Below are 26,917 nucleotides of genomic sequence, written 5' to 3' on the forward strand. Positions count from 1 at the left end.
ACCAATATATCAACAATCTCACCGGTGTCATGACTCACTGAAGCTAATGAGCAGAAAAACAAACCCCACTATTCCCAAATCATCATAAAGGTGAAAATTAGACTAAACCATGGAAGTTCCCGAATCTACCTAATTCTGATTTAATTATAATAAACTCTAAATATTTAACACAGTTTTTTTGATTAATGAGAAAATAACGATTTATTGTAGTTAAACTGTTTTAACAAATGGCACAAACTAGACCAGATGAGGGATAAGATTTATGACCATCTGGAAGAGCATGGCTTGATCAAATACAGTCAACACGGCTTTGTGAGGGGTAGGTCATGCCTTACAAACCTTATCGAGTTTTTTGAGGATGTGACTAGTAAGGTTGATGAGGGTCGAGCTGTGGATGTGGTGTATATGGACTTCAGTAAGGCATTTGATAAGGTTCCCCATGGAAGGCTCATTCAGAAGGTCAGGAGGAATGGGATACAGGGGAACTTAGCTGCTTGGATACAGAATTGGCTGGCCAACAGTAGACAGCGTGTGGTAGTAGAAGGAAAATATTCTGCCTGGAAGTCAGTGGTGAGTGGGGTTCCACAGGGCTCTGTCCTTGGGCCTCTACTGTTTGTAATTTTTATTAATGACTTGGACGAGGGAATTGAAGGATGGGTCAGCAAGTTTGCAGACGACACAAAGGTCGGAGGTGTCGTTGACAGTGTAGAGGGCTGTTGTAGGCTGCAGCGGGACATTGACAGGATGCAGAGATGGGCTGAGAGGTGGCAGATGGAGTTCAACCTGGATAAATGCGAGGTGATGCATTTTGGAAGGTCGAATTTGAAAGCTGAGTACAGGATTAAGGATAGGATTCTTGGCAGCGTGGAGGAACAGAGGGATCTTGGTGTGCAGATACATAGATCCCTTAAAATGGCCACCCAAGTGGACAGGGTTGTTAAGAAAGCATATGGTGTGTTGGCTTTCATTAACAGGGGGATTGAGTTTAAGAGTCGTGAGATCTTGTTGCAGCTCTATAAAACTTTGGTTAGACCGCACTTGGAATACTGCGTCCAGTTCTGGGCGCCCTATTATAGGAAAGATGTGGATGCTTTGGAGAGGGTTCAGAGGAGGTTTACCAGGATGCTGCCTGGACTGGAGGGCTTATCTTATGAAGAGAGGTTGACTGAGCTCGGTCTCTTTTCATTGGAGAAAAGGAGGAGGAGAGGGGACCTAATTGAGGTATACAAGATAATGAGAGGCATAGATAGAGTCGATAGCCAGAGACTATTTCCCAGGGCAGAAATGGCTAGCACGAGGGGTCATAGTTTTAAGCTGGTTGGTGGAAAGTATAGAGGGGATGTCAGAGGCAGGTTCTTTACGCAGAGAGTTGTGAGAGCATGGAATGCGTTGCCAGCAGCAGTTGTGGAAGCAAGGTCATTGGGGTCATTTAAGAGACTGCTGGACATGCATATGGTCACAGAAATTTGAGGGTGCATCCATGAGGATCAATGGTCGGCACAACATTGTGGGCTGAAGGGCCTGTTCTGTGCTGTACTGTTCTATGTTCTATGTTCTATGAATTTTTAATCTCTAATAGCCTGATGCAGAGACCATCACAAATTTTATGTTTTTCTCATTTTTGGTTAGAACTGAGAGTTAAGTACGAAATTGAACCTTGAATGGTAGCTTTCTTTCGAAGAGAACAGCAATGTTTTCTATTGGGAACTTGCGAAGAAAAATAATGCAACTTAATTTCTGATCTAAGGACACTGTAGACGATTGGCGCTGAGTTGTTGCTATGCTCAAGGCTGACAGCTGGTGGGATGTTGAATTGGTTAGTCAAGAGAACCGGTTCTGACTAGGTTTTGAAAAGAGGCAGAGTGATTTTTGGAGACTTCTGAGAAGTTACTGCTTGGTTTTGCGTGCTGTCTTTAGTTTCTCTCCAGTTATTAATTTGTTGAAGATTCTGAGAAAAGAATCTCAGACTATAGGAATTAAATAAATACTTACTTGTTCTTGTTTCTTATTTCTTACTACTTTTTCTCATTTCTTGCTAATCTACGTTCTGCTGAAGTTACATTATTAATAATTGTTAGTTTTTTTTGGTATAGAATTGGTGTTCAAGGTCTGTAGAGTCCGATAAGAATCAGTTGGGCAGTTTGGAGGATCATTGAATGTTTTGATTTCAGTGTGTTGTGAATTCCGTGATAGTGAAGCTGATTTGATTTGTATTGCTATCACTGTGTCATAACAATAACTTTAACAAGAATACTAAAAGGACTGGAATTCTAAGTTGTGTAACATAAACTTTACCCCTTTCAAAACTCTCTGACGAACACCGTGCGCACGCACACAGATGCAAAATAGGTGTAGTGGGGAGGCAGTGGTACAGTGGTAGTATTGCCGGACTGGCTATCCAGACCCAGGACAATGTTGTGGGGGCTTGAGTTCTAATCCCCTAATGACAGATGGTGAAATTTGAATTCAGTAAAATCTGGAATAAAGAGCTGAATTGTTTTAAAGAACTGTTTTACACAGAGTGCAGAATGAACTTCCAGAGGAAGTGCTGGATGCGGGTACAGTTACAACATTTAAAAGACAATTTGATAGGTACATGAATCAGAAATGTTTGGAGGGATATGAGCTAAGCACAAGCAGGTGGGACTAGTTTAGTTTAACATTATGGTTGGCTTGGAATGAAGGGTCTGTAGAAAATTTAGGTCAATTCTTTAAATGTAATATGACTATAAGTGTAGACGTTTTTGAAGAATATTAATCTTGCTCGATGCTTAAAGCCAGGTTTGCAAATGAAAGAACTGTCTATTCAGATGGAGATTGAAATAGTTGAATCCAAAACTAAGGACCTGAATTTAAATACATGGGTATAAGGTTGCAGGTTGGTAATGATGGTTTGGGAATCTTAGTAAAAGGTTTGGAAGTGGATAGGCAATGGCTAATATTTACAGAACATTTTACATGAATTACATAAATTCTTTTTCTTCTCTGGCACAAAAAATAAAACCGGAAAGGTGCCTCAACCATGATTTATAAAGTTAATTAGAGATTGTATTAGATCCAAAGAGTAAATATATAAAATTGAAGAAAGGCAACATTTTTGAGGACTGTATGCTATTTTATTTTTGTCCTCTTTTGCTAAATTCTAATGTTCAAGAGGGGGAAAGTAAAGAATGTGTAAAGTTTCAGGAAACACAAAAACTGACTATAAAAGCTTCTATAAATATATGAAGAGAAAAAGAATAGTGAAGACAAATATAGATCCTTTATAGTTAGAAATGGGAAATGTATAATGGGGAGAAAAGGAATGGCAGAAAAATTGAACACGCATGTTGTTTCAGTCTTCACAAACAAGGATGCAAGTAATTTCCCAAAAATGTTAGGAAACCAAAGGTCTAGTAGAAGGGAGTAAATGAAAAAGTCATTGCTAGTTAAAAGAATAGTCCTAGAGAAAGTAGTGCAATTGAAGGCTGATAAATTCCTGGGTATTCACAAGATAATTTGCATCCCAGCGTACTTAGTGGCCAAGGAAATATGGGATGCATTGTTGGTTATTTTCAAAATTCTGTAGACCCTGGAGCAATTCCCACAGATTGTAGGGAGGCAAAAATAATTCCACTATTTAAAAAAAAGGAGGAAAAGGCAGAATTACAGTCCAGTTATCCTAACATAGGTAATGAGGAAAATGCTAGAATCTATTATAAAAGACAAAACACTTGGAAAGCATTAGTAGGATAAGATAAAGTCAGCATGGGTTTCTGAAAGGGAAATTGTACTTAACTACTGGAGTTTTTGAGGATGTAGTTAGTAGAACAGATAAGGGAGAAGCAGTTGATGTGTTTGGATTTCAACGTGATTTTTAATAAGGCCCTACAAAAGACGCTAGTGGGCAATATTATTATACATGAGATTGGGGATAGTATACTGACATAGATTGAGAATTAGTGATAATGGGAACTGCAGATGCTGGACAATCCAAGATAACAAAGTGTAAAGCTGGATGAACACAGGAGGCCAAGCAGCATCTCAGGAGCACAAAAGCTGACGTTTCGGGCCTAGACCCTTCATCAGAGAGCCTCTGAAGGGTCTAGGCCCGAAACGTCAGCTTTTGTGCTCCTGAGATGCTGCTTGGCCTGCTGTGTTTGTCCAGCTTCACACTTTGTTATCATAGATTGAGAATTAGTTGAGAGACCAGAAACACAGAGTAGGAATAAATGTTTTTTTCCAGGCGGCAAGCAGGGATTAGTGGTATACTACAAGGAACAGTACTTGAGCCCCAGCTATTCATGATATATGTAAATAACTTGGATGAGGAGACAAAATGCTGGCAACGCAGAACCAAGTGAGTTTGTGAGGATGGTGAAGGAGGCTTCAAGATAATTTAGACAAATTGAATGAGCGGGAAAATACATTTCACATGCAGTGCGGTGTCGGTAAATGTGAAGTTATACACTTTTTGGTGTGAACAACAGAAAGCCAGAGTATTATTTAAATGGTGATTATATTGGGAAATGTGGTACAAAAGTGCCTGGGTATCTTTGTACACCAGTCAATAAAAGTGCTCAGAGAGGTGGAGCAAGAAGTCAGGTAGGAAAGTGGTATATAGACCTTATTACAAGAGGACTTGAGTTCAGATATAAGGATGTTACTGCAGTTATACAGGGCCTTGGTGAGATCTCACCTGGATTATTGTGTGCAATTTTGGTCTCCCTACCCAAGAAAGAATGTACTTGACAAAGAGAATGTGCAGCAGAGTTTCACTAGGCTGATACCAGATATAGCAGGACTGTCATATAAGGAGATGTTTATTTGATTGGACCTGTATTCACTGGAGTTCAGAAGGATGAAAGGATTGAAACGTATAAAATTCTAACAGGGCTGTTGAGGCTAGATGCAGAAAGAAGATGATTCCTTACTTGGGTACTCTAAAACCGGGGTCAAAAGTCTCGGGATAGAGGGAAGGCCGTTTAAGATTGAGCTGAGGGAACATTTCTTCTCTGAGGGTGGTCACTGTGGAGAACAGGTCACTGAATATGTTCAATAAAAATATTGAACATTGTTTTTAGATGTTAAAGGTATCGAGGTATATGGAGAGAATGTGGGAAAATGGTGCTGAGGTAGAGGATCAGCTATGATCATATTGACTGATGGAGCAGGGCTGAATGGCCTATTCCTGCTCGTAGTTTCTAAAATATCGGTAAATAATGTATAGATTTATCAATACAGTGGGTTAAATATTGTTCACATTAATGACGTTCCTGTATTTATCCCTAGGGCCAGTGACAAACGCCTTCCTGATGGTTGCCTCAGCCAACATGTTTAACCCTGACAGCAGGCCCAGTCTAAGTCTCCCAAAGTTTAGCAGATATTTACACAGTTCAGAAATTACAGAAAATGAAGAGGGAACTGCTATCATGCTATCTCTTCAGCACAACAAGAAGGTGAGATTTTACTCCATAACACATTATGAAATTTCATTAGTTGCTACAACAGATCCTTGTTAACGTCTTCAGACAATGACATGGTTGACCACCACACCAGCAGAGTAGAACTGGTTCCACTCTTATCAACTCAGTCATAACCAGGGAATTGCCTGCAATAGCTTCTCTTCCCACTCCCACACCATGGTCTCTGTTTATTTCCCCCAACAAGCTATCCTTTGTCTTCTCTACGTGCTTTCTGTCAAAAGAACACCTGTACATTTCTATTAAAGAAAATGGGCTAATGTATCCACTTCATTATTTTTACCTACATCCTTTTGAGTTAAATGCTTTGAAAATTGTTTCCATAATTGAATTTCCAAACCGTGTCTCTGTTTAAAAGACTACTTTTCTTCCTGTCTAATTCTATGTATCAAAGATCTAGTCGCAACACTACCAGGAAGCAAATTAGTCAGACACAATTTCCTTTTCATGAAGCCACGGTGACTCTTCTTGATTAGATTGTGATTTTCCAAATGTGTTGCAGTTACCTCCTTAATAATTGTTTCCAACAATGCATGTTAGGCTAATTGGCCTAGAGTTACCTGCTTTTTGTTTCCCTCCCTTTTTAAATAGGATTACCACTTTGGCAGTTTTCCATTTCTCTGACACTTCTCCAGAACCCAAGGATATTTGGAAAATTACAACCAACGCATCCATTAGTGCTATACCTACTTGTTTTATGATCCTAGATTATAAACCACTAAGACCAGGGGACTCGTCTGTCTTAAGACCCATTAGTTTCTTTAATATTATTTCTCATGTATGGTCATGCTACTTAATTCCTCTCCAGATTCTTTAGTATTAACAGGATGTTCAAAGTATCTTCCACCAGTAAGACATAAGCAAAATATCTCTTTAACTTGGTTGCCATTTCCTTGTTCCCCATAATGTATCTCCCAGAACCTATCAAGTCATTTCCAAAATTAAAATTAGTTCCTCATGAAGGAATTTGTTTCACTGCTACAGCAACTTCTCCACTTACCCAGTGACTCTTCAATCCAATTAATTGTAATGAGACTAGTTTGTAACCTATGTGTCCCTCTAACCTCTGTGTATCTCTCCAATAAATATTTTCTGCTCCAATAACCTAATATTATTAGCCAGCATCAGTGACTGACTTGCTCCAGTGTTTCTCAGTATCTTGATTGTTTTACCTCCTTCATGGGAAGAATAAGCGATAAAACACTCAAAACATTCAGTGGTCTGATTCTCCTCGTGATTCTAAAAGAATCTTCATGACTGTCCTGAGCAATCACTCCCTTCTCAGTACATTCTGAGAAAACATTCTCTTTGAAGCACTATTTTTAATAGGTTAGTTTTAATACTTTAATTTCCTTTTCTGCTGCCTCCTTTTCTGAAGATTTGTTAGACTTGCCTACCACTGCAGTCTCCTATTTAATTTCCTGAAATTGACTTTGGTATGTTGAGTCTTATTACTATGGAAGCATGTTAACTCCTTGGTTACAACTGTTCTTTGTTATGACACCCTTCTGCCTGTTCTCTCAAACTAATCCCTGTTCCATCTGCAGAAATCCATTCCTTCCGTTTCTGTGTGGATTCTCATATGACTTTGTTTACCCACCTGCAATTACATAAGATACCATAGGCATCTGCCACAACTGTTGTTTCTCTGATCTTTACTACTTGTTGTTTATCAGAACTAGTTTTTAAGTTTGCCAGGATGCTATTTCTGAATTTATCCATGATCATAATTCTCCGTACATTCTCAATTTTGTTTTCTAGCTTTAAGTGATCTAAATCTAAAAGCATTTATTTCTCCTGAGCTGGATTGGCAGTTCAACATTCCTTGTCATAGGGTATTCAGATGAGATAGAGAGGGGACAGAAGAGTGATAGCGGTCATGATATTGGTCAAGGAATCAATTACAGCAGTAAGCAGGGACTGTATCTTAGGAAGGATTATCAAATGAGGCTATATGGGTAAAAGTAAGTAAAGAAAAAGGGCAAATACTGTAGGCCTCCACAAAGTCAGTAGTAGAGGATGAAATATGTAATCACATTTCAGGGAGATCCAAGAACAATGAGGCAGTAATACTAGGATATTTTAACTACTCACATATTAACTGAAATTAAAAACAAAGTTCTGGAGGAACTCAGCAGGCCCAGCAGCATCAGTGGAGGAAAAAACGGTTTTCGTCTTGCGAAGCGTCACTGGACTCAAACCATTAACTCTGCTTTTCTCTCCACGGATGCTGTATACTCAGCTCTTTGTTTTATTTTCACACATTAACTGGGATAATTTTAATGGGTAAGGTAGAAACGGGGCAAAATCCTTAAACTGTATCCAGGAACACTTTTCTTACTTAGTACACAGAAAGCAAACAAGGGAGGTGCCTTATTTTCAGAAGTGAACTACGGCAGCAGAAGGCATATGAGTAGCTTGAAGATAGCGGCCATAACTCAGTTAAATTTAGGATAGGTATGAAAAAGGATAAGGATGGGGATAGGGCTAAAATTTCTAATCTGGGGAAAGTCTAACTTTACTAAGAATAAGATGCAATTTGGTCCAAGTGGACTGGGAACAGTTTTTGTTATTAAAACTGTGTCAGAGCAGTCAGGCATTCAAGGGTGGAGAAACAAGAAGGCAGGGCAGATTTGTTCCTGTGAAGACAAAGGGTGAGTCTGTGACTAGAGAACCTTGGATGTCAAAGAACGTAAAATTTAAGATTAAGAAAAAGATAGAGTATTATGGCAGGCAACAATGGCTCAACACAGCAAAGTTTCTAAGGCGTGTAAAAAGGCTCAACAGAGCAAAGCCCTGAGGAGTATTAAAAGTGTAAGGGAGAAATTAAAATGGATATTAGGAAATCTGAGAGAGTGAATGATAAAGCATTGGCAGGTAGAATAAAGCAAAACCTGTGAGTTTTTTAAATACTTGAAGAGGAATAGAATAACTAAGGGAATTGTAGAGGTAATCAGAGTGGGGACCCAGAAGGCACAGGCATAATCCTCAATGAATAAATGGCATTGGTCTTCACAATGGAAAAGGATGACGCAGATGTGGACAGCAGGATAACTAAGAAGACATAAACTGGGAATAGAGGCAAAGAGGTGGTTCACTAGGTTGATACTGGGCATGGAGGGATTTTCTTGTGAGATGAAGTTGAGGAGTTTGAGCTTGTACTCATTGGAGTTTAGAAGATTGAAAGAAGACCTTATTGAAACTTGAGTTTCCTAGGAAGCTTTTCAATATAGACGTAGTAAGGTTGTTTTTCCTTGTCGGGGAGTCTCAGACCAGAGGGCATAATCTCAGAGTAAGGTTTCACTTATTTAAGATGGGGATGAAGAGGAACTTCTCTTAAAAGGTACTGGGTAATGAATCTTTGGATCTCTTTACAGAAGAACACTGTAGGGGTGGGTTGTTGAGTGGATTCAAGACTGAGGTAGATTTTAAGTCAATAAGGGAATCAAGAGATGTGGAATGAGTGGAGTTGAGGGTATGATCAACCATGACCTCATTGAATGGCAGATCAAACTTCATGAGCTGAATGACATCATTTCTACTCCTTTGTCTGATCATCTTATGATAACCTCTCATAACGTAAAATGTTTGAAATGCAAAGAAAGGAGGATAAGTACTTTGAATAACCGTCATGGTATTTTAGCTAACAAAGGTTTTCAGAACTTTTGCTAAACCATATGAGAGAACTAGAACTCAATAATGTTAACACTTATGATGCTTCAAGCTGTTGTTGCATTGGTAGTCCACTTTTCCATGGTAAACCTACCTTTTCTTGCTCTCCATAACATTGCAATTGCTTTCAACATGCACGATTCCCTTCTGCCATTTGTGCCATAATCCACCTTAATAAATCTGGTATTAAATTTCTAGTGCATATTCAGCAATACTTCCTCTAACCCCCAAGTTCATTCTTCTGGAATTCCTCAAGGAGGTATCATTGTTTGCCTTCCTTTCTGTCCAGCTTGCTAACATTATCAATAGGCATGGGGTGAGCTGTCACTTGTACCAAGTCTGAGAATGGTTATAGCATCAAGGGAGTATGCTGGTGAGGGGCATCTATAAGTTACTACCATCTCCCTGCATCGTCTTTGTGGTATCAAACATTTCAATAGCAACCAATTTGTGGGGGGCCCAGGACAATCTTTAAATGAGCGCTTAGAGTTTCCAAAACACACTCTTAACCACTGTGACTGGTTCTTTCTCACACCAGCAACATTGCTCCTTTGCTAAGGCTGTTTGATTAAACTGAACAGTGTGCATCTTTGAAGTTCTTTTTCAAATTGGAACCAAATTTCAAGTTCAAATTCCTACCCATCATCAAAGCCATTTTTTCCCAGCTTAGTAATGTTAACTTCAGTGGTTGATCAAACTTCATTGCCTTGTCCTCAAAAGCCCATCCTGTGTTGTTGCTACCTACGGATTTGATTTCTCAGGTACCCTCTTTGCCAACATCCAATTCTTTCAAAACTCCACAGCCAATATTTTGTCCCATTCACTCTTCACCCTTGCTGTAAATGATACATTGGCTCAGTTTCCCCCAATATTTGGATTTAAATTCTCCTTTTACAATTACTGGCACTGAGTATTCTAGTAAATCATATTCCAGAAACAAGTGAATAAAAATGCAGGATTTAGAAGAAAGTATTAAAATATGTAATATTTTAAATTGCTGACCTTTCTCCTTAAAAGTTTTTTTGCAGGGTTTGTTTGTTTAACAATTCTCTTGTCCATGTCTCTATTCGACACAGGTTTTCAGATGTCATTCAGTCTATTCGCCAGAGCCTCAATATTGATGATGTTGCAGTACTTCTCTGAAAAACAACTATTCTGTTCTGTTTTGCCAGAATAACAATGTTGTAAAATGCGCTGTATTTTGCCCTCGTAGATTAACTGGCTGTTTGATGGTGACACTGCAGTGACTCTCATTTTTTAAGATTTAACATCAGAATAATTTTGGGATTTTCTGTTTACTTGTTCAAACGAGGTTAGCTTCCAGAAGATAGTTCTGCTTAATCAAGTTAACTAAATTATGACTAAAAGCCTTTGCTCGTTTCCTGTTTCTGAGACATTTATTGCGGCTCCCATGAAAAAATGGATCTGAAACAAAATAAATATTATTTTTGATTTAAGGTAAAAACCTGCTTTTAAACTTACCTACAAGTTGCACTTACCATGTGCATAAGTGCAGCCTACTGCACCCAGTGGAGAGTTGTCCTCCTTTTCAAGATCTTTGCAAGCCTTGTGTAAAGGGACACTAGGTTCACTTGTGCAAGAAATCTAGTTACAGAAATGAGACCAGAGGCTACAATAGTACACAACTAAACAAAAGTATGTGCAGCTCCGAGCAGGGCAAGTGCAATATCTGGGTGTTCTTCAGCATGAAGCACAAAAAAAAGTTAGAATGCAGGTGCAACTAGTACAGAAAACTTCGTTTTAACCAGCACCTTGTGTACCAGCACCCTTGATAAGCTGGCAAAAATTATGTACCTCAAATACAGGAAATTTACGGTACTATTGCAATCTTTCAGATGTTTGAATTGTCAGTTGAGGGTACGAGTGAGAAGGCTGTCTGCCAGTAAGTTCCATTTATGGCAAAGTTGCATTATTATTTGAATGACTTATGTTGTAAATAGAGTATAACAGTGATGTGCATCCCCTGCATTACATTTCTATTGCTTAGTGTGTGTTTTGTCATTTGATTATGTGGACCTCTTGATCAACCAGAATGTTATATCTACTGGCACAACCCTTGTCCCATAATAAAAAGTTTATTGTAATTAAGAAAGCACATGGAATTTTGGCCTTTATTGCAAGGAGGTTAGATGTTAAAAACCAGGAAATCTTGTTACAACTGTGCAGGGTTTTGGTGAGGCTACACCAAGAATATTGTGTGCAGTTTTAGTCTGTGTAATTGAAAAAGAATATACTGGCATTGGTTCAGAAGAGATTTATAGAGCTGATTCCTTGGATTGACTTATTAAGCACAGTTAAGTAGGTTAGGCCTTTATCGTTAGAGTTCAGAAGAGTAAGGGTGATCTTATTAAGAAATAGTAGATTCTGAGGAGACTTGACAAGGTAGATGTTGAGAGAATCTTGTACTAGGGGCAGGTTACAAAATTAGAGGACACCCATTTAAAACAGAGGTGCAGAGGAATTTCTTTTCCCAGGAGTGTTGACTATCTGGAATCCTGCACCCACATGGTTGTGGAAGCTACATCACTGAAAGTATTCAAAGAACAGGAAGATAGATTTTTGATATATGAAGGAGTTTGTGGTTGTGCTGAACTGGCATGAAAGAGGAGCTGAGGCCTGAGGTGGATCATTTACAATCTTGTTGAATGGCAGGGCAAGTTTAAAGGGCTTGTTGGCTTACTTCAACTCCTTTTTCTTATGTTTTTACGTCCTGGTTCGATAAAGGGTGCGATGTTAACGGGAATCACAAACCAGTCAGTTTCATTTCAGTGATGGGCAAACTTATTGAACTCATTTGGAGTTAATGGTCACTTTGACAAATGCAAGTTAGTTATGGAGAACTAACATAGATTTCTAAAGAGAAAATCATGTTTAACTAACTTGGTGCAGGTTTTGTAGAAGTAACAGAAAGGATTTGTGAGTGTAATACTGTTGGTGTAATTTGTGTGGATTCCCAAAACCCATTTCATACAGTGCCACACAGCAGACTTGTGAGCAAAGAGTGAGCTATAGAATGAAAAGAACAGCAGTAATGTGGATACAAAGTTTGCCAAGTGATAGCAAACAGAGATAATGGTCAATGAATAATTTTTGGGCTGGGGAAACGTCAGTTGTGGAGTTCTCCAGGGGTCAGTATTGGAACCCTTGCTTTTTATGATTTATATTACCTGGATCTTGGTGTAAATAGGACAATTTCAAAACTTTCAGATGTTAGCAAACTTGAAGTATTGTAAGCTTTGAGGAGGATAGTGCAGAACTTGAAAGTTGGCAGATGAATTTTGGCAGATGATGTTGGCCATCTTTCCACAGTAGTGGGCCGTGTAAATTGAGTCCATGGATGGAAGGTTGACTTCTGTGATGGTCTGGGCTGTACATACCACCTGCTGTAGTTTCTTACAATCCGGGGCAGAGCAGTTACCATACCTGGCCATTATGCACCTGAACAGTATGCTTTTGATGATGCATCTAGAGATGTTGGTGAGGGGCCTTTTGGACATGCCAAAGTTCCTGAGACATTGTGCCCTCTTGACTGTCACATTTGCTTGGGAAATCCAGGACAGATTGTCAGTTTTTGTTGCTCTCAGGAACTTGATGTTCTTCACCCTCTCAACCTCAGTTCCATTGATGTAGATGGGAGTGTGTTCTCTTTTCTTTCCAAAGTTGATGATCAGTTCTTTCGTTTTGCTGGCATTGAGAGACAGATTGTTTTCATTGCACCATGTCACCAAGCCCTCCATCTCCCTTATGTATTTTGACTCATGGTTGTTAGATATCCATCCTGCTAAGGTGGTGTCATTGCACACTTTTAGATGGCATTCATTTGGAATTTGGCAACACATTATAGGTGTGCAGGGAATACAGTAGGGGGCTGAGGATGCATCCTTGGGGGACTCCAGTGTTGACTGTTATTATGGAGGAGGTGCAGTTACCTATTCTCACTGATTGCAATCTGTGGGTCAGAAAGCTGAGGATCCAGTTGCAGAGGACTGAGCCAAGACCAAGGTCATGCAGTTTTGGGATCAGTCTGGAGTAGATATTGGTGTTGAAGGCAGAGCTGTGGTCTCGTGTCAGGTAGGTGTCTTTGTTGTCCAGTTGTTCCATAGATGAGTGCAGGGCTAGGGATATGGTATCCTCTGTGGACCTATTATGTCGGTAAGCAAACTGTAGGGGGATCGAGGCAGGTTGGGAGTCTGGAGTTGATGTGGGCCATGACCAGTCTCTCAAAGCACTTCTTCATTATTCAAGTCAGAGCTATTTGGTGGTAGTCATTAAGCCACACTGCATATGTTTTTTTTTGGGTACGGGGATGATGGTGGTCCTCTTGATGCAGGTGGGGACTTCATGTGGTAGGAGGTTGTATTGGCAGGCGTCTTTGGTTGTATAGCAGTCGCCCAGGATGTTCGGTCCTCTGGTGGGGCAAGAGATGTGTTCGTGGTATCTTGACATCACCTGCTTAAAGTTGGCTTGGTTGAAGTTGCCACCCTCATTGAATAGGGCCTCAGGGAACTTTGTCTCTAGAGTCTTTATGGCAGCGTTAACCTCATTTAGGGCACTCTTCATATCCACATGGGGTGGTGTGTAGATTGCTGTCAGGATGGCAGAGGTGAACTCTTGTGATAGGTATTACTGTAAGGTATTTTAGGTTTTTGAGCCACTGTGCCCCGGATAAAGAACGAGAAGGTATTGATTTTAAAATGCCATTTTTAAGATCACCATCCACGAAGTATTCAACAGCATGCTCTGTAGAAGAGTAGAGAATTGCAGCATCAGTATCTTGCCACGTTTGGCTGTGTGTGGATGTAAGAAGTGACTGTCATTTTCACAAAGCAATGAGTGTGTGATCTGGAACAATCATGAGGACAACAGTAAAAGAAAAGCATTCCTGGATCAGGCAGTAAATCTCTGCAGAGTTTAAAAGATTAAAATTATTCACTGGCATATCTTGCAACATTGATCCAGAGAGCAATTCATTGTGCTTCTATTGCAGAATTGATCTGGACAGCATTTCATTGTGTTTATCCTGCAATGTCTTGCCATGTAATTGTGGTTGTATGAAAATCCAATATCAGCAGAGCTCTGCTCCACAGGTCATAAACTATCATCCATTATTAAAGTAACATAAAAACATTGTACATTGTGATCAGTAGGGTAAGTAAATAATTTGCCTTGCTGCTTCTCCATTATCTGTACATATTTGGTGGAAGCACATCATGAGGTAGTTATGGTAATCATTCCAGCAACCTAATAGAAGTCCAGACAAAGTCCAATGATGAAACACTATGTGCATTTGCCCAGCACACTTAACTTCCACAATTTTGAATTTGAACTTTTTTTAAAGAGTGCAGGAGGATTTGAGTTGCTGTAAGCTTTGAGCACGTTTTTCATTACTTGCTAAGCTTGTGATGAATATTGTAAGTCCACCCCAACTCCTAACACCTGCCTGAACCAGTACCATTCCTCATGTCATGGATGTAATTCTGTGAAAAACCTTCTTTTAATTTTTTCTGCAATCCCAAGTCATTGATAATAGGCACTTGGCCCCAAATCCAAATGAGGCGTTGAGAGCCCAAGGAAATGAGCAATGCAATGCTATCTCTGGATAGCATCACTATAAAACCTGGAATATTCTTAGCCAACTGTCGAGCAATTTTCTATCAGGGCTTATGATCAGATACAGTGTTTTAAGAACTTCTTTTATTTTGGGTATTTCCTTGAGTAGAAATAATACTTCTTATTTCACCATCACTGTTGAAATCCATGGCACAAGAATAATTATATTTTCAAGCAAAAATAGTCTGTGTTTTGGATATTTTACAGATGTGGTGTTTCTGTCAAACAAATGTTGCTGAGTGAGCGTTGTCAACTTGAGCTGTAAAATCCAACCTGTGGTAAAATTAAGAGTCTTTCCCAAGCATTGGCTGTCTCTAGGGAAAATGTTTTAAGCTACAATGTTTGAGTTTGCACATCATTAGTAATTGCAACAAGTGAGCGACATTTGAAGATGGGTGGTTTGAGGGGTATCAAATAAGAAGTGTACTGCATGGTGTCAGTGTATTGGGTTAAATGTGAACTCCGCCATGCCTACTGTTGGCAATTACAGTGATATAAATGCTACAATAAGTCCTGATTTTCATTCAGCAACTCCTGTTAAAATAAGTGGAGTTGAAGACAGCAGTTGACCGAATCTCTGATTGTTCCTGTGGTTAAATCACACTATTATACAGGTTCGTTGAGTGATTTTTTTTCTGCAGAAATGGGGGCCCCAATCATGACTTGCTGCCAGCAGCTCTTGTCAGCCTCACAAAGCGAGGTGTGATCTGCTGTGGCAAGTTGGTATTCAAGGGGGCTCCTACAGAAAGGAAAGTTTTAAAATAAGTTCGGAGGGACCAAGAAGATAGAACCCTTGGATCAGAGGGGCTTGATGAGGCCGCAGTGACTGCTTCCCCAGCCTGTGATCGCCTCTAATGTGCCAAAACTCTTGAGTTACTATTCTGTTTGCCTCTTTGGCCAGAGGAATTCAGAGAATTAAACTTATACTGCCCTCATCAAAGTGAAGAATGGTACTGCACATCGATTGCTGCATACAGATCCTTGGAGCAGCTGCACAGAGGGAACACTGTCCCTAGGACTGCAGCTGCTCTGCAAGGCAGCTCACTAATGCATTTTGCACGTTTGAAGACATGCAGTAGGGACTGGCAATATGCGCTGTTTCAGCCAAAGATGCCCACATATTATGAAAAAAATTAAAATTACAGCAGTGTGATACCTTTCCATTTGCTCACAAGTCAAAATGCAAATTGGTCTTGTCTGAATTTGACATCCTGTTGCTTGTAGGTAGTTAACTGTTGACTAAAACAAGAAAAATACCTATTATGTCAGTGGATTTTCCTCAATAGGATCAAGGACAATTTTAATGGGTCCTTGAATCAATCAAATGTTGCTCAGAGTCCAGATTAGACTGCATCATGGCCTGTTGTATGAGAAGCCAGAAGAGGCAGTGGACACCTTGATTATCATAGTTCCCCTGAAAATTATAGGAATTATAAGTCTTGGCATCATTGGAGTCTAATAGAGATGATCAAATTATAATAATCAGATAATCTAAGATACATACTAGGTATCGATTGGATATTGGGAACCAGCGTTTAATTTTAAAATGATAATTTCAAAGAAAATGTGGAGCAGCTTGGACAAATTATTTGAAAATTTATTCAACACCTCAGTGAAGATAAACTACATACCATTAAAGATACACTTAGACTTAGCGTGTAAGCTCGACATTTGTTACCGTACATGGTTTAATAAATTACTGAGAGGAGAAATAGGAAGAACAACCTCAACAAACCCTGTTTTAAAAGCTTTTCAGGTTTACTGGCAATGAAAGTAATATAAAGAAGCCAAGAGAGTGGCCACTGTGAACTGTTTAATGGCACAGCAGCAGAGCAAAATCATTAGGAGAACAAATTGGGATATCGGAAAAGATCACAATGAAACTGAAACTAAGGATGAGTTAAAATAAGTGATTAATCATCCAAATGTTTTCTACAAAAGATATCTGTAACCTACGTAGAATGAACAACTTCAGTATAAATTATATGGAGTGCTCAAATTAAATAAACTTATCGAATTTTGCAGCAAAGAAGGAGACCATTTAGCCCATTATGTTTACATTAGTTATGTGCTAGACAAATCTACAACTAATCCCCATATCCTTCCACTCCCTAAAGGCCTATATTTGCCTTTCCTTCAAACGTTTATCCATTTTTAATTTAAATGGTACAGTGCTCTCTGCCTTGGTCATTCTTTCTTATAAAACATTCCATTCTTGAATAATCTTGAGTAAAAGTATTTCTGCTAATATAGTTCTCTGTGAGAATTTCAAATTGATTCCATTGTCAATATCTTTCTGATCGTAGGAAGTGGTCTATTCCATGTGCACTCCCAAAACTTTTCATAATATTGGGCTTTATTAAATCTTTCCTTGGCCTTCTCTACTTGACCAGAAGTGTCAGTATAATTAGTTTCCTACTCTTGGCATCATTCAGCTGCATTTACATAAAAAGCTTCATTATTTTATCTATAATTGAACACTAAAAACTGCGTACTGTGCTCTCAATGTTCTTATACAGTAAGTACAAAATTCCTTTATTGTACTCTAAGCCTAGATTTGTAAATTTTAAAATGTTGGCCTTTGCTTAAAATTACTTAACTTCCTGTTATTTGCCCCTTCCGGCAGTTGTAATGTTATGATTTCAAGGAAGACTATTAATTTTTAAAAATGAATTTAAACTCCCAGTTTTCAGATGAAAATTATGTCAAAAGAAATTAGATTTTACACCGAAATTTTCAATATATAATTAATGAAGCAGTTACATTATTTTCTAAAACTTTATTACTTAAGCCTGAATTCTCAGCAAGATGCTCCCTGTCCAATTTTCTTTCCACCTGAGAATTCTCTCATCTGTTACAGTATCTTAGTTCCTTCTTGGAACAAAAAAATAAGAAATGCCACTACTGTCAGGAACTCATTTTGATTCTCCTCAGCGTTCTCTGAATTGTGAAATTTGTCAGAGATCTTACAGATTTCATCTCAGCAACCCGCAGTTCATGATTGTGGACACTTCAGTGAAGCATAGGCCTTGCTGTACTCGTGCTGAACGACTCCAACTCAAAATCAGCTCTGATTTCTGATCACTCTTTGCTTCAGATGTACAGTTTGAGCCTATTTTCTCTCTGCCTCTCTGGACTGTAGGTATCTGTCTCAATAGTTTCTATGACAGAAGGCACAACCAATCCAACACAAAAGAACTGTCTGCTAACCATCTATCCCTATGGCAGTGAGGCATACCTGGGATTTCAACTAAATATTGCCAACTATAAACTTGTTCATTGATCTTGGGGTAAATTATATCTTTAATACAGACAACTGCGGTCCTGCCAGGCTCGTTGTCTTCATTGCAATGCTCAAATGAAGCACAGATTAATGTTTTCACAATTCCATCACTGACTTTATTTAAGAAAGACAAGGTACCTTTAAAATACAATCACTTTGTCTGTTTACTAACCTGCAAAACCAGTTGCTTCCATCATGTTATATATCCAAATGAAAAGTAATATTTCAACCACATATGAATTATGAAATGAGTCATACCAGAAGAAATTAATTGAGTTTGTACTCCGATTCTTTTTCTTATAAAAATATAACATTTCACACTTCTACCTAACTGTCCAATTGGCTTACATGTTTGTGTCCTCCTGAAAATCTTTTGCTGCTTACCAAACCTCTTACTACTTTATAGTCAGGAAATTTGTTGATATACTTCCTCCACCAAAATCCAAATGAATGAAGTTCGAGAGGGCTTAATAGATGTTGGGAGCCTATTTTTCTTGGCTGAAATCTTTATAGATTCATGTCCTTTTTTGTTAAGCCTTTTGGTTTATTTTGCCTTGTAGCCTTCTGATTATCTTTTCACCTATCCATTGCTTCTTTCCTATCATCATTGAGTCATAGAGGTCTGCTGTGTGTAAACAGGTTCTTTGACCCAACTTGCCCATGCTGCCCAGTTCTTCACAATTAAACTAGCCCCATTTGCCTATGTTTGGTCCATATCTCTCCATGCCTATCCCATCCATGTACCTGTCTAAGTGTTTCTTAAATGACAAAATTGTACTTGCTTCCACCACCACTTCTGGCTGTCTGTTCCATACACACCCTCTGTGTGAAAGAAGTTCCCGCTCTGGACCTTTTTGTATCTGTCTCCTCTCATTTAAACCCACACCGTCTGATTTTAAACTCCCCTACCATGGGAAAAAGCTGTTAGCTATCTACCTCATCAATGCCTCTGATGATTTTTTGCATCCCTATAAGGTTGCCCCTCAGTCTCCTATACTCCAGGAAAATAGTCCCAACCTATTCAAGAGGTATACAAGATAATGAGAGGCATAGATAGAGTTGATAGCCAGAGACTATTTCCCAGGGCAGAAATGGCTAGCACGAGGGGTCATAGTTTTAAGCTGGTTGGTGGAAAGTATAGAGGGGATGTCAGAGGCAGGTTCTTTACGCAGAGAGTTGTGAGAGCATGGAATGTGTTGCCAGCAGCAGTTGTGGAAGCAAGGTCATTGGGGTCATTTAAGAGACTGCTGGACATGTATATGGTCACAGAAATTTGAGGGTGCATACATGAGGATCAATGGTCGGCACAACATTGTGGGCTGAAGGGCCTGTTCTGTGCTGTACTGTTCTATGTTCTATTCAACCTCTCCTTATAACTCAAACCCTTCAGTCCAGAAAGCATTCTAGTAAATTTTTTCTGCACTGTTTCTAGTTTAATATCCTTTCTGTCGTGGAGCGACCAGAACTGCACACAGTACTCAAATGTGTCCTCACCAGCATCTTGTATGGCTGCAACAAGACATCCTAACTCCTGAGCTCAATGCTCTGCTGCTGAAAGCAAACCTTTAGCCCCCTGTTTATCTGTGACTCCACTTTCAGGGAAGCTATGAGCCTGTATCACTAGATCTTTTTGTTCTATAATGCTCCCCAGAGTCCTCCAATTGACTGTCTAAGTGACCCACCAAAATGCAACACCATTCACTGATTTAAATTAAACTTCATTTGCAATTCCTCAGCCTACTGGTCCAGTTGATCAGAAATTCGCCACATTCCCAGATAACCTTCTTCATTATCCACTATACCACCAATTTTGGTGTCATCTGAAAACTTACAAACAATATTGCCTCAGCTTTTATCATATCTTTCCATTATGAGGCTCGGTGCAATTTTAGTTTACTTACATGAATCTTCAGTGATAATAGGTATTTATTGTACAGTCTTGGATTTAAATTTCACCTGCTTTGAGAGGTGTGTCATAAAATCTCTGAACAGATTGATTAGAAAAAAAGTCGAGAGAAATCAGAAGAGCGATTAATGAGATGCCAACAGGTGTATTTACAGAGTCATTGAGGAAGTCACTCTAGATTAGAAAAAGACTAATGATGAAGCACAAATCCATGAGTCATGCATTTATTGTAAGGTAATGTACTTACTAACTATATAATAATGACCTAACAAAAATTTAACATGATTTCAAAAAGAATAGTCCTTGACCTTTGTGGGGAAATTGTACTTCATGTGAAATATTTATTTCCTACAAAGATCTGCAAAAAAAGAGCTTTAATCAAGTTCAAAATGCAGTAGTGGGATTTATTGTATACTTTGGAAATAGATAATGAGTTTGTTGAACAGAGGAACATAACTGGTTTTAGAGGATTGTGTTGAAGGAAGGACGCTAAAGGAGGCAGCTAAACAGTAGGGATAACTTTATTTTTAATTTACATGTTTGACTTGGATTCAGAAATTCATTGTAGCTTAGGAATTACAATGTAAATTGGACATTAATTTCAATATGTGCAACGGTAAAGTACTCCATGTAAGAGTGTCATGCAAAGTGACTGAGTTTAAATTCAAATAGTTATAGCTGCTTTAAATTCAATGTAACCAATTACTGCAGAGTAACACCTGTTAAAGCAGAACGTTGGCATATACATATACAGGCACAACAGTGGAATGAAAGTCAGAATTTGTTGTTAAACTGTACAGTCCTGTAATCGGACTACATTCTAGACACTATATTCAGTTTTGACCAAGACACGGAGGAACTGGAGTGCAGAAGACAGTTAAGAGAAAAGCCTTTGCTAGAATTGCGAGAAGATTGCGTAAAGTATCAAAAAGATCCCGGTTTAGTTCCTGAACTCTCCTAACTTACCTCACCCAGCTTAAGATTGATTGTTATCCAGTGACCCCTGCTGGAAACTGTACTGCAGTCAGGCTAACATTCGACATGACCATTGCTTAATCGACTCGGCTGCCTACGACGTCTATTTTAGTTTGCCTGTTCTTAAAATATGGCAGAAGGTGCCTGTAGAACTCATTTTCCAGCCTGAATCTGTACCTTAAGAGGAGAGGGGAGAAAATTGGGGAAAAAAGTAAAGAATTGCTAGCTGAAAGAGTTGACATTGACTGTGAATATTGCAGCCCTCATAAGGTTGCTTCAGCATTAAGACAATAAATGCTGGAGTCTACCATCATTCAATGCACTTTTCATAAAATTGCATTCCTGAGAGATTTAGTTTAATTAATGTTTATACATTCCCATTGTTATTGGATTGTTTCCCAGTCCCCATTTAACTTCTTTGCATTATAAGTATAATAAGTTGTTTGAAAGTCTGGTCAGAAACTTTTGTTACAGTTATGAGAAACTATAATATTTTGGAACTTTAAATTTAGCTTTAAATGTAGGGTAAATGAAGGGGGATTGGAGGTCAAAAATAGCTAATTTGCTTCCCTACCTAGACAAATGGTAAATGTGTTTCACATGACTGTGCCAAAGAGGACACAGGAAGTCATTTTTTATGATCTAGTTATATGTTTCCCTACACAGACAGCAAACAGGTCGGTGTGGCCAGCAGAGAGACAAGGTTGCTTGACTTTGAGCTGTCACAGCTGGATGCGAGAGAAATGTTATCAGTAGTGGAAGTGACACATCTTGCAGCCCTGCACATATTCTGGGAGATTTGTTCTGGATGGGCAGAGAGAAAAATAAATGATTGGATTAGGCTTTACTGCTTATGGTGGATTTACGAAGCTCCCCAAAAACACATCGAGGCGGTCACTTGTAACTGTTACTCAGCTAAGTGGAGATACAGGAATCTATTGGGAGCTGGGACTAACCATGGCTTGTTTGCTAAAGAAAATTGTAAAAATACAATGGATTATAAGTTTGAAAGGGGAATATTAGTTTCTGTAGTATGAAATTATAAGTTTTCTACCAAAGAAAATAGTGTTAGTCCATAGTGTTATTTCAATGTTAACGCAGTAAAGGTTATTAAACATGAAATATTGTCAGGTCATTCTTTCAGAAAATAAATAGAATTTCAAAGATTCATGGTCTCGATCAAGGTTGCCAACCTCTTTTTTTCTTCTTGTTACATAAATATTACTAGGGTATTGCTGAAAAAAAGACGTGTTTTGTCAAAGCTTGCACTCATCAAAACATTTGCAAAAATACCATGTTTAAGGGCAAAACGTGCTTACGAATTTGTTCCTCTGAATGCAAGAAGACAGCTTTGCCAAAATGTGTCTTTTTTTAAGCAGTGTTCAAGTTCTGTCCTACCAACACCTTTTATGAGGGTAATTACTTCTCTAAGCTTTCTTGTCTTGTTCTTCTTAAATTTTACAATACCACAGTGTCTTTCTGCCACCAATATTAAAATCAAAACTCATTATATCATCTACGATTGTAATTTATTAATCCTGCCCTGTAAAGTTCTAGAAATTCTGCAGTGTATAGTTTCCTCAGACTCTTGCAGAGATATTGTTCCTCTGAGTTGCTCGTGTACAGATACTTCCAAGGATCTAGATCTAGAACCAGATACTTCGATATTATTGTAGTGATTACAATAAGATTTAGTTTAAATGAAGATTTGGAGAAACACCTAGAGGAGACTGTCTTTCACACCATTGGTTTCTAGATGCAACTTTACTTTAAATGTTAAAGATTGTTTGCAGTTTAGAAATAACATCACCATCACACAAACCTTGTTAAACAGGTCTTCTCCAGAATGTAGAAACAAATTACTGCAGTTGCTGGAACTAGTACTGGAAGCCACAAATGCTGGAGATTGCTGCAGGTCAGACAGCATCAGTGGAGAGGGAGCCAGCTAACGTTGCAAGTTAAGATAACTCTTCTTCAGATCTGATAAAGAATCCTTTAGACTTAATGTTAGCTTGCTTTCTCTCCATGGATGATGTCTGACCCGCTGTGATCTACAGATGTCCACGTTCTTCAAGGACCGCAACTCCCCCCCCCCCCCCCCCCCCCCACAGTGGTTGAGAACGCCGTTGACCGCGTTTCCCGCAACACATCCCTCACACCCCACCCCCGCCACAACTCTCTCCGTGACTCCCCTGTCTGGTCCACACTCCCCTCCAACCCCACCACACCCGGCACCTTACCCTGCAACTGCAGGAAGTGCCTCTCTGTACTGACCTATCCCCTCCCTACCTCCCCACCTATACTCTCCTCTCCACCTATCTTCTTTTCTCTCCATCTTCGGTCCGCCTCCCCCTCTCTCCCTATTTATTCCAGAACCGTTTCCCCATCCCCATCTCTGATGAAGGGTCTAGGCCTGAAACGTCAGCTTTTGTGCTCCTGAGATGCTGCTTGGCCTGCTGTGTTCATCCAGCTCCACACTTTGTTATCCTAAAAATGAGAGTGTGCCTGATTGTAATTTGTAGCCTGTTCAGAGATCTGGATATTTTCTGCTGTGTATGCAATGATCTACCTCATTCAATAGCTCCCTGGAATGATTCTTCTTACATTTAGAGTATGAATTATGTATATTTCCATGCTAAATTTTGTTGCTCTGTTTTTCAACAGGAGACTCAGGAAAGTTATCTCAAAAAGGCTGAGGAGTTATATACTGTTATGTGTGCTGCTGCAGATAAGGTTTGTTTGATTTTCATAGATTCTGTGTCATGTGCAGTTTAAACTCTATCAGATTTTTCCTCTGTTGATTGTTAAGTTTGTCTGTGAAATGAGTTTCCACAGTTTTAATCCACTTGCTGGCGGGCAAAGGCCTACAAAATAAAATGGACTTTAATTCAGCATTGATAGACATTTTCTTCATCGTGGAAATGATCTTCTACTTAAAAATTGCATGTTGCAGTGGTCCTTCTGTTTGCTGGAGTAGAAAGCAAGGTTCCTTCTTCATCTGAACAGTGTTTCACCTGGTCTGGAATGCGCTAGGTCCATAATGCAGAGGGGCTACACTTGAACTGGAAATGCTGTTCATGCGTCTTTGCAATAGTACAGTATTCCATTTCCAAGCATTAACATCTGGCACTGTGATAAATCCGAAACTACTTGTTGAACATAAATATCTGTTTTGTGAATTCTGGAAGAGCAGATCAGTTTGTCATTAGTTGAACAATGTCAGGATGACGTAGCGAAGGAACCTTTCAACATATAGGCATGTCACGTATGCAAAACTTAGCACTGCCATTTTGGCAACTGTTCAGTATCTCTCTCAGTACTCTGTAGGGAAAGAAAGAATGGTGCTTTAGTAATTCAGTCTCCTTCCCAGTTTTAACCACCAACAAATTACTTGTCTCATCTCTCTTTTTTATTTCTTTCTACATCAAGGAAAGCATTGCACCGTTGAACTTTATTTCCTTGTTTCCTCTGACTTCAAAAATAATATGCCCCACACAGTAGTCTTCCATCCCATTCAGAGCTGAAATCAAGATTTATCTCACTGTCTCCGAGCATGTTAACTGTGGAATTTCTCTCTTTCCTCCGTCTTTCTCCCCTGGAAATGTTCATATTCTTCAGCTGAATATCTGAATATAAATTGCTTAGCAGAGTCCAAACAATCAAGTTATTCTCAGCAGTAATTGTAACCTAGTCAGGCCAGCACTTTTTTGCTTAAATTAGTTTCTTCGGGGACTGGTGAATTTTTTTTGTTGTGCAAAAAAGGCAATCTACTGGAAATAATTAGCAGTCTATCAACCTCTTTAATGAGAAATGCTAGGTTGATTTGGATGTGAAGATTTCACAGTATACACAACAGTTCAGCCTGGTTTGACACTCCCCATTTACTGTTGAGCCTGGTGAGTATTTATAGTTTTGAAAAATATTCAATTTCCAGCTTGGTCATTTTATCGAACTTATTCATCCTTTCAGACAAGTTCTTTAAAAATGTTTAACATTAATATAGAAAACAGTGAAGTTTGTAATCGCTTGTTCAGATCCATTTTTACTTTTTTATGCAGCATATGCTGGGAGATGGCGAGAACACAAAAATGAGAGTGGCTGAGCTGGAAGACGAAGTGAAGACATTGAAGAAAATCAATAGAGATTTGTATGATTTTTCAGTGCAAATTCTGACCAAACAGACATAAGTGAAGAAAAGAGAAATACTGCAAATTATGAAGCACCTAGTGTCAGATTTCTGTTGGTATTGTTATAATACCTTTCATTAGCCTTTATATAATGAACTGGCGTATTGAAACATTTCTAATTGTGGTCCCACTTATGCATCTGTTTAACTGATTTGTCAGAGGTGTTTATGTTCTTGTTTCTTCTTGTTTACACATAGTCACATCAAGTTAAGTCAGATGTTTCTTTAACTGCTTTTAAACTGTACTTGTTGGCCTGTTAACAATCTTGATTCCAAATACACGGGTCCGATTTTCCAGATTCATAAAACGTTTGGATTAGGAGACCCAGTTGATAACCTGGATCTTCCTGGTGACTTTTATTTTGGAGAGGATATTGCGTTCACCTTTGTTTGGATTGTCATTTTCAGAATCTGTTTGTAAATGTAATAGCACTGTACATATGAATTCCACATGCGGCCTCTTGAACCCTGTTTGTACTTCGAAGTTTTCTCCATAGGTTTGTGCTGTTTGAAGCTTATGAACTTGAAGACTCGGGAAGGTTTGTTTGCCCATCACCTAGCAGGGTTTAAGATCTGTTATCTATAAAGGAAACATGGGTTTAAATCTTATATGTGGCCAGAGGCTCAATGATACACACGTTCTCTCTTATAGTCAGAAAGTTTGGACATTCAGGTGTTAACGTAATAATTCCAAATTCTCTGCAGTTTTTGAAGTATTTGGTATCTCCTATTCCATTTGTCCTGTTCGCCCGCTCAATCCTCTGTCATCTGAGTTAAAAATGTTGTTGTATATGGGTCATCCTGGAATTCTTATTGGTCTTATCCTAACTCTTGTGGTTTCCCCTCTTCCTGTGGGAAAATCACTGGCATAAACCCACGTCCCATTTTGGGCATTCCAGTTTGTGATCATCAACCAAGACAACAATTGGAGTTGCAAAGTCTGTGCAGTTACTGGAGTAACTGATTTGATTCTGTGGTACAAGTGACACATTCTTGGCTTTTGTTATTATAATTTTAATTGTTATTTATGTCAATCTGACTGTGGTTTGATTGACAGGAGCATTTAGAATCCCATCCCCTGGCATGGTGTATTTGCATTCTACCCTGTGCCTCATATTTGAGTAGTCTATTCTATCTTGTGTTTGTGGGAACTTTGTACATATTTGGAACGTTTGACATTTTTAAAATAAATGTTTTGCAGTAACTCTGATTTTTTTAATATGCAATTATTTTAAGTTAAATTCAGCATAAAATTGTCCAGAGCACAATGTCTGTTGTATTAGGTTTTACTATTGGAATTTTTATCATTTTTCCTATTGCTGTAGAAATATTAACTGAATCTTACAGCAAAATTTAAAGTTCAGTATTATAACAGGAAGAGGATTTATTTAAAAAGTTTTCTCTATCTACAGAGGTAACTAAGTCAAGGACAAGTCTGATTAGGCAAATATATTTTCAAATAGCATTGAACAAAATCCTTCACATCAGACCAGTATGGAAGGTCACGATTTACAAAATAGTTGACAGATAAACACAGCAGATTCAAAAATGTTAGGCAACTGTCAGCAGTGCAGTACTAAGTGAAAATACTGTGCTCGAGGAAAAGTAATCAGCAGTATTTATGAATGAGGTAGCAAAACCTAATGCTTATGGATATGTAGAGAGCAGAAAGGGAGACTGATTACCCTTACAGAGATTAGAGATTTTGGCCAATTATTCAGCTGTGGTAGGATGCATGTATTTAAATCTAGATATATTTAATCTAATGCTTGAAAATGGATGAATACAAAAGAAAACATAAA

General features: G+C 38.8%; 1 protein-coding gene across 2 annotated transcripts in view; it reads left to right on the forward strand.

Moving 5' to 3' along the window:
* wdr18 (WD repeat domain 18) overlaps nt 1–26,323 on the forward strand; it is a 156,760-nt gene extending 130,437 nt beyond the window's left edge. The window contains exons 7-9 of one of the 2 annotated variants that reach the window (XM_048560188.2): nt 5,272–5,438; nt 23,594–23,662; nt 24,988–26,323. In XM_048560188.2, coding sequence (XP_048416145.1) covers nt 5,272–5,438; nt 23,594–23,662; nt 24,988–25,116 — 365 coding nt within the window. In that variant the 3' untranslated portion in view covers nt 25,117–26,323. The remainder of the gene's footprint in view (nt 1–5,271; nt 5,439–23,593; nt 23,663–24,987) is intronic. The other variant, XM_048560187.2, reaches the window with a different exon arrangement.
* The last annotated feature ends 594 nt before the right edge of the window (nt 26,324–26,917 follow it).

The sequence above is a fragment of the Stegostoma tigrinum genome, chromosome 30, assembly GCF_030684315.1.
Source record: "Stegostoma tigrinum isolate sSteTig4 chromosome 30, sSteTig4.hap1, whole genome shotgun sequence".
NCBI classification, from domain to species: Eukaryota; Metazoa; Chordata; class Chondrichthyes; order Orectolobiformes; family Stegostomatidae; genus Stegostoma; species Stegostoma tigrinum.